This window comes from Oenanthe melanoleuca, chromosome 3 (genome assembly GCF_029582105.1).
Source record: "Oenanthe melanoleuca isolate GR-GAL-2019-014 chromosome 3, OMel1.0, whole genome shotgun sequence".
NCBI lineage: Eukaryota > Metazoa > Chordata > Aves > Passeriformes > Muscicapidae > Oenanthe > Oenanthe melanoleuca.
Window position 1 is genome coordinate 98,095,120 of NC_079336.1, and position 6,000 is coordinate 98,101,119.

The window sequence follows — 6,000 nt, forward strand, 5'->3', positions numbered from 1 at the left end:
TCTCCCATCCCAATCCTGGGGTGCAGAGTTCCTGCTCTCCCATCCCAATCCTGGGGTGCAGAGCCTCTTCCCTCTGCTGTCCCCATCTCCTGCAGGCTGCCCCTGCTCTGCCCAGCCCAGCCCCTCCTCAGCAGAGGTCAGGAAGGATTAACTGTCTCCCCTCTCCATGTTTTCCTCCTGCAGGACCCACCTGCTCTGATTCCTTTAAGGAATTATCCCTCAGCCCTGCTCAGCTGTAACAACCAAACCATTTCCCAGAGCATTTCCCTAAATATTTTGAATCAAACAATATTGGACGTGCTCTACCTGTTGCTGTCTAATTGTCACTTGGGAATGGGCACTTGAGGGAAATGAAAACATTTCTTGCTGTGGGTAATCTGGGATGGCAAACTGGGCCATAATGGACGTTCCCATATAAACTGTACACCAAATGTCACTCAGCCCGTGCCAATTAGTGCTTATGTTGCTAGGTCACCGTGGTCAATTGAAAACAGCATCAATAGAACTTGAAAAGGTTCCTTCCCTATCAGACCTCCTGACATATTGAGCAGAATAATGGATGGGAAAAAGCAGCCAAGGCCCCTACCCTAGATTCCCAACGCTCGCCCTAAGAATTCATTTGCAACCTGCAATTAACTGGGAAGAATGGGCTGCCAGAAAGAGTCTGGGCCTGCAGAGAAGAAAGCCCCCAGCTCCCCTGTGTGCCACATGTTTGCTCCTGGGGTGCTGGGATGGGCAAACCCTGCCCTGCAGGGAAAACCTCCTGGGATCAGCAGGGAATTCCTGCTGGGAGCTGCCTGCAGCACGGCCCTTGGGGAGGTTTGGGGGGACGTTCCCTGCCCTGCCTGGCTCCCAGCACTGGCTGTGTGTGCCCAGCAGGCACACAGAGGCAGCAGTGGGTGTGCTGGGTGCTGCCTGGCTCCCAGCACAGCTCTCTCTCCCCTGCAGGACCGCTGGTGCTGCTCCTCTGCTGGCCTGGAACCGCATGGTGCCGTCCCCAAACCAGTTCCAGGCAGCCCAGTACCAGGGCCTGGGGCCCATGGCGTACCCACAGCGACCTGAGGAGCGCCTGGACAGGGGCAGGCAGGTAGGAGAGAAGGGCCCCAGCTCTGCCAGCCTTCCCCCTGCCCTGGCTGTGCCCAGCTGGCTCTGCTGGGTGTCACCAGGTCACCCGCTGTGACTGCCCCACCACTGTCCCCTGCCACCCCTGACACTCTGCAGCCTGAGCTGAGCATTATTTCCACAAGGAAATCTTCCCACCACACCTTTTGGGCTCTCCCCAGCAGGTCTGAAATTCTGTAGATTCTTACAGCCTTTCCCCCTGAAGTGTTTATTGAGTTATTTCTCTGAGCTGGAAAAAGTACTTAATGCAAATGTTGGGTTCTCTGAACATGTGGGAAATGGCTCTGTGTGGTTAAAAGGAAACAAGCAAATCCAAAATTACAGGTGGCTGGGGCAGCAGTTCATGAAAATGCCACAGAGTGAAAATGCAGCTTGAGAGCAGCAGGTGACTGTGCTTTGGGAATTTTATTCCCTAAGGGGGGGGTGATCCCAGTAAAACATGATCTGCATATGCTGCTGTACCAGAACTCTGGGTGTTTGCACTGCTAAACACTCACTTTAAATACATTTTGGATATCTGGGTTGAGCTCCTGCTGCTGTTTGGGGAGGTCAGGTGACAGCCCCACTGCCCCATCCTTTAGGTGGAAATTAAAGCACAAACTATTGGAAACGTGCCTTCTGCTGGGGCCTGACTCAGCTCAGGACAAGTCACTTTTTAGTCACTCCTAGTTTTAATTTTCTTCCTATCAATGCACCTCATGCAAAGTTAAATTGTATTTTAGAGCTCCACTGGTTGTGACTGGAGGCAGAAGTCAACAACGTGGGTTATAATCACAGGGAAATAACCAAGCAGCAGAGCTCTAAAATACATTTTAACTCTGGGTGGGGTGCTTTGATAGGATCAGATCTCAGAAATCTTTGGTTTTTGTGGTTTACCCACCACCCCAGAGCCAGAGGAATGAGTGCCTGGTTGCACTAATCCATGGCAGGGGCTGCTGTGCTCCCAGGGGAAAATCAGGGGAGGATCTTTGTGCTGCTGGAGTCTGGGCAGGGTTTAATTAGTCTGGGAAAGGACAAGTCTGCTCTGCCCTTCATCCCAGGCAGGATGCACTTGCTGAAGGAGTTCATTCCCAGCCTTAAACCTTGCAATTCCAGCAGCTGGAATGGTTTTGCAGAGGGGTGTCCCAGTGAATTCCATCCACACCATGGTCTTGCCCAGAGCAGAATTCCCCTGGTGCTGGCATGGGCCCACCTGTGGCTGCAGGAAACATTAAAACCCAGCAGTGACAACCCCTCTGCTTTTATTCACATCCCGGATGAGCTCATGATTAAATCCCTTAGCTCCAGTCAATCTGCTCTGAAGAAACTCCCTTTTGCAGTTGTGCTGCAACTCTTTATCTGCTTTTAATTTTCATGTTTTGCTGCTTTTTTTTTCCCCCCATCCTTGTTATTTTTAAATGAACTTCCAGATGTCATTATTTCCTCGGGGCTGAGTGAAATGAGAAGGTACCTGAAAGGGTTTAGGGTGCCAGCCTAATCATTGAATCCGGCCTTGCTGCCTGAAAATTTCAAAGCTTTAAAGCCTTGAAAAGGGATTCAAGTGGAAGTGGTGACACGTAGCAGCATAAATAATTATCTTTGGGCCCTTTCACCTCTGAATTCTTTTTTTACAGCGTGCAGAACACGGTCTGAAGAGGTTAATAAACGCGCTGCCGCCGAGTGCTTACAAAATTAATGCAGCTGCCATGGATCTGGGGGGCTCCCTGGGGGTGAGGGGGGCTCCCTGGGAGTGAGGGGGCTCCCTGGGAGCGAGGGGGGCTTTGCTGCCTCCCAGCTCTCCCAGAGAAGCACAGAATGAGCTGGGCTGCTGCAGGTGTGGGGCTGGAGTTCCCTTCCCAGCCGCACCTCCGCTTTGTCCTTCCCCGCTCGGCCTTTCTTCAGGGATGTTTTCCTGCTTTAATTCAGCTCATCAAACCTGCAGGAGCCTCCCTGGCAGCTCTTTCTGTGCTTAGGACAGGGAGGGATTTCTCTTTTTGTGGAAGGAAAGGGAGCCCCTTTTTCCCTCCACACCAAAAACCCGTGGGTAGAGAGCAAAGCCAAGCTGGTGTTGGTGCATCACCTTGAATTAACTTGCTGCTCTCTGCAGTGTTTGGAAATCACTTTAAATGCTTCTCTGAAATTTTTCTAATGATTTTTCCCCTGGATACTTGATGTACTTGATGTTCAAAGATCCATTTAATTTTTGGAGTAATTTCCAAAGCGAGATTTGGATCTCTCTGACCTCTTACAAAAGCTGGAAAACGCTTCTGCAACAAACACAGCTTCATTTTTATTTTTTTTTTTCCTTAGAACATTTCTGTGTCAAAATTCTGAGTGTGAGCTGCCCTTTGCTGTCACAGGTGGGGGTGGATTTATTTATCTGGGATTCTGCACTGGGGGATCCATCCCCAGCCCCTGTTTTTGGGAGGATGTTTTGTCCCCGTTCCGTTGCGTGTGGCGCCTCCAGCTCCCCCCACTTGTTTACCCCTTGCTGCTAATCCCAAAAATAAATGCTTGCTTTTGTTTGTTTGTTTGCAGGCATATGGCCCTGGGAGGCCCTACCCTCTCCCACATCCCGCAGGAAGGTACAGCTGGAATTAGCTCCTGCCTCCATTTATTTGGTTTTTAAACATTGAGGGGAAAAAAAAAAAAAAAAAAAAAAATCTGGATTTTTTTTTTTTTTTTTGCATTTTGTTCTTTCTATTATTTGTGGGGCGAGGAAGGGGGGGTGGGGGGGAATAAAAAAAAAAAATGAGTTGTTAGGTACCATCCTTGTAGTTTTTAAAGGCTGTTTTAAACGTGCACATTTCTTACGGACGCGAGGATGAATTTTGTGCCCGTCGCCCCGAGCTCTGAACACAGACACAGGAGCCTGAAAACGGACACAGAGGTGGAAAGAACCCAGCAATGGGATTTTAGGAGCTCCCAGGGCAGAACCAGCAGCACTGAAGGGGATTTTTGGACTCTGGAGTAAAAACATTTTGACTTTTCCGGCGCGATTTTGTCATGGCAGGGGCCACGGGTTTGTCTGTTTGATACCTAATTTAAATTAGCTGCAAAGGGCAGAGGTTCTGTTCATTTTTAGCACTCTTTCTAGGGGTTTTTCTGTCTGAGTGTACCAAATCAGTCAATATTTTTATTTGCTTTATAAAGTGGCTTTGGAAATTCTGAGCGGTGGCGTGTGGTTGATTTCCCTCCTTTCACCTGCCTGCAGACTTTCCTGTTGCTTTGTTGGAAAATAATTCCACCCAGCCTCTAGCATTTAAAATCTTTGTTTAATTAAAAAAAAAGAAAAAAAAAACAAAAAAAGAGGAGAACATCCAGTTTGGCTTTCCCTTTGGGCTTTTCCATTAAATCCAAGTATTTTGTGGATCAGTGAAGTTCCCAGCCCTGCTCTTGCCCCAGCTCCTTGGTGCTCCCTTCTTTCCAAACATCCAGCAACGGGGGGGAAAGCCCAGAGAGCCCCAGAGTAGCCTTGGAAGGAAGAAATCATCAACCTGGATTCATTATTTTCAAGTGATGGAGGGTGGAGCAGAATCCTTCATTGTGATGCAGCGTTCCCGGGGCTGGGAGCTGCCAGCCCTCCCTCCCTCCCCAGGAAAAAACTGGGGGCTCCAAAAGAGCCATTTTGCTTTTCCAGCAGGACAAAAGCAGCTCTGAGGGTGAGTTTTTGTGGGAAGGGGCTGGAGGAAGGAGCAGGGTGGTTCCAAAGGCAAATGGATATGGATCTGGGTGCCCGTGGCTTTGTCCCTCACCCACGTTTTTTGGGGCACAAAAACAAGGCTGGATAAACGTTCTGGGGGGGCTGCTGTGGGACAGGAGCATCTCTTTTCCCAGCCCTTCCCCTCCTGTCAGTGTGATCCTGCGTGGAGCCAGGCCCTGGGAGCAATGCTCTGGTTGGGATGCTGACCTGGGACAGCATCCCTGTGGATCTCCTCTGTCTGTAAATTTTTTTTTCCTGACGTATCCCCTTGGATTTAACAGAATTTGAGGGGGAAACCACTCAGCAGGCTGCACCCAGACACTCTGAGCCGTTTCCCGTGGGAGCCAGCAGGGAGAAATTCTCCTTTATGGAAAGGGGAGGGAGCCGAGGTGGCACCTGCCGGGAAGGGAAGGGAAGGGGTCTCTTCTCTTCCAGCAGAACGGTGGAGATCCCCTTCCCCTCCTTCAGGGAAGGGCTCTAGGAGCGGGTCCGTGTTCTTGCCGAGGCCAAAATCCCGATTTTCCACCTCGTTCCTTCGTGGCACGGCCGGGAGTGGAGCGGGTCCCCCAAGGATGGGGGAGCACGGGATTTAAATCCTTAGCAGCCGAGAGGGAGGCAGGAAAAAGGGGATTTTGAGGTCGTCCTTCAGTCCGTACACCGAGAACGAAGCAGCCGACTCGTGAGAACAAGGCTTCCTTTTATTGTTTCCAAATAAAATTAAAATTAAAAATAAAAATAAAAGAAAGAAAAAAAATTTTTTTTTTTTTGCCGGAGCGCTGCCCGAGGCGCGTTTCCCGACGTGCGGGAGGGATTTCCTCGGGATGAATAAACCCCGATGCCGGCGGGAAGCGGGGTCCAGCCCCGGCAACGCCCGGGCTCTCCTCCGCCAGCCCCGTCCGCAATTCGGAATAACAACGAGACAAACGGGGCTTTGCCCTGAAATCCCAGCGCTCCCGGCTCGAACCCGGCTCAAACCTCGGGTGAGGATGAGCGGAACGAGACGCTCCGAGAGGAGCTGGGGCTCCCGGGGTTCTCTGTGGAGCCCCGAGCCGCCCCCACCGACCCTCGCACACATCCACACCCGCTCACTCACCCTCACAGCCGTCGGGGCCAAAAACCGCAGAGACTCAAAAAAACAAACCCGAAGGGAGGCCGGGAGGGGAGCGGGGCTGTCGGGGGAGGGTGGGACACACCGA

General features: G+C 51.1%; 1 protein-coding gene across 2 annotated transcripts in view; it reads left to right on the forward strand.

Annotated features, from left to right (window-relative positions):
* Window positions 1–4,272, forward strand: part of XRN2 (5'-3' exoribonuclease 2) — a 28,708-nt gene extending 24,436 nt beyond the window's left edge. The window contains exons 29-31 of one of the 2 annotated variants that reach the window (XM_056486764.1): window positions 949–1,087; window positions 3,412–3,461; window positions 3,640–3,738. In XM_056486764.1, the coding sequence (XP_056342739.1) occupies window positions 949–1,087; window positions 3,412–3,435 (163 nt within the window). In that variant the 3' untranslated portion in view covers window positions 3,436–3,461; window positions 3,640–3,738. Of the gene's footprint in view, window positions 1–948; window positions 1,088–3,411; window positions 3,462–3,639 lie in introns of both variants that reach the window. The other variant, XM_056486763.1, reaches the window with a different exon arrangement.
* The last annotated feature ends 1,728 nt before the right edge of the window (window positions 4,273–6,000 follow it).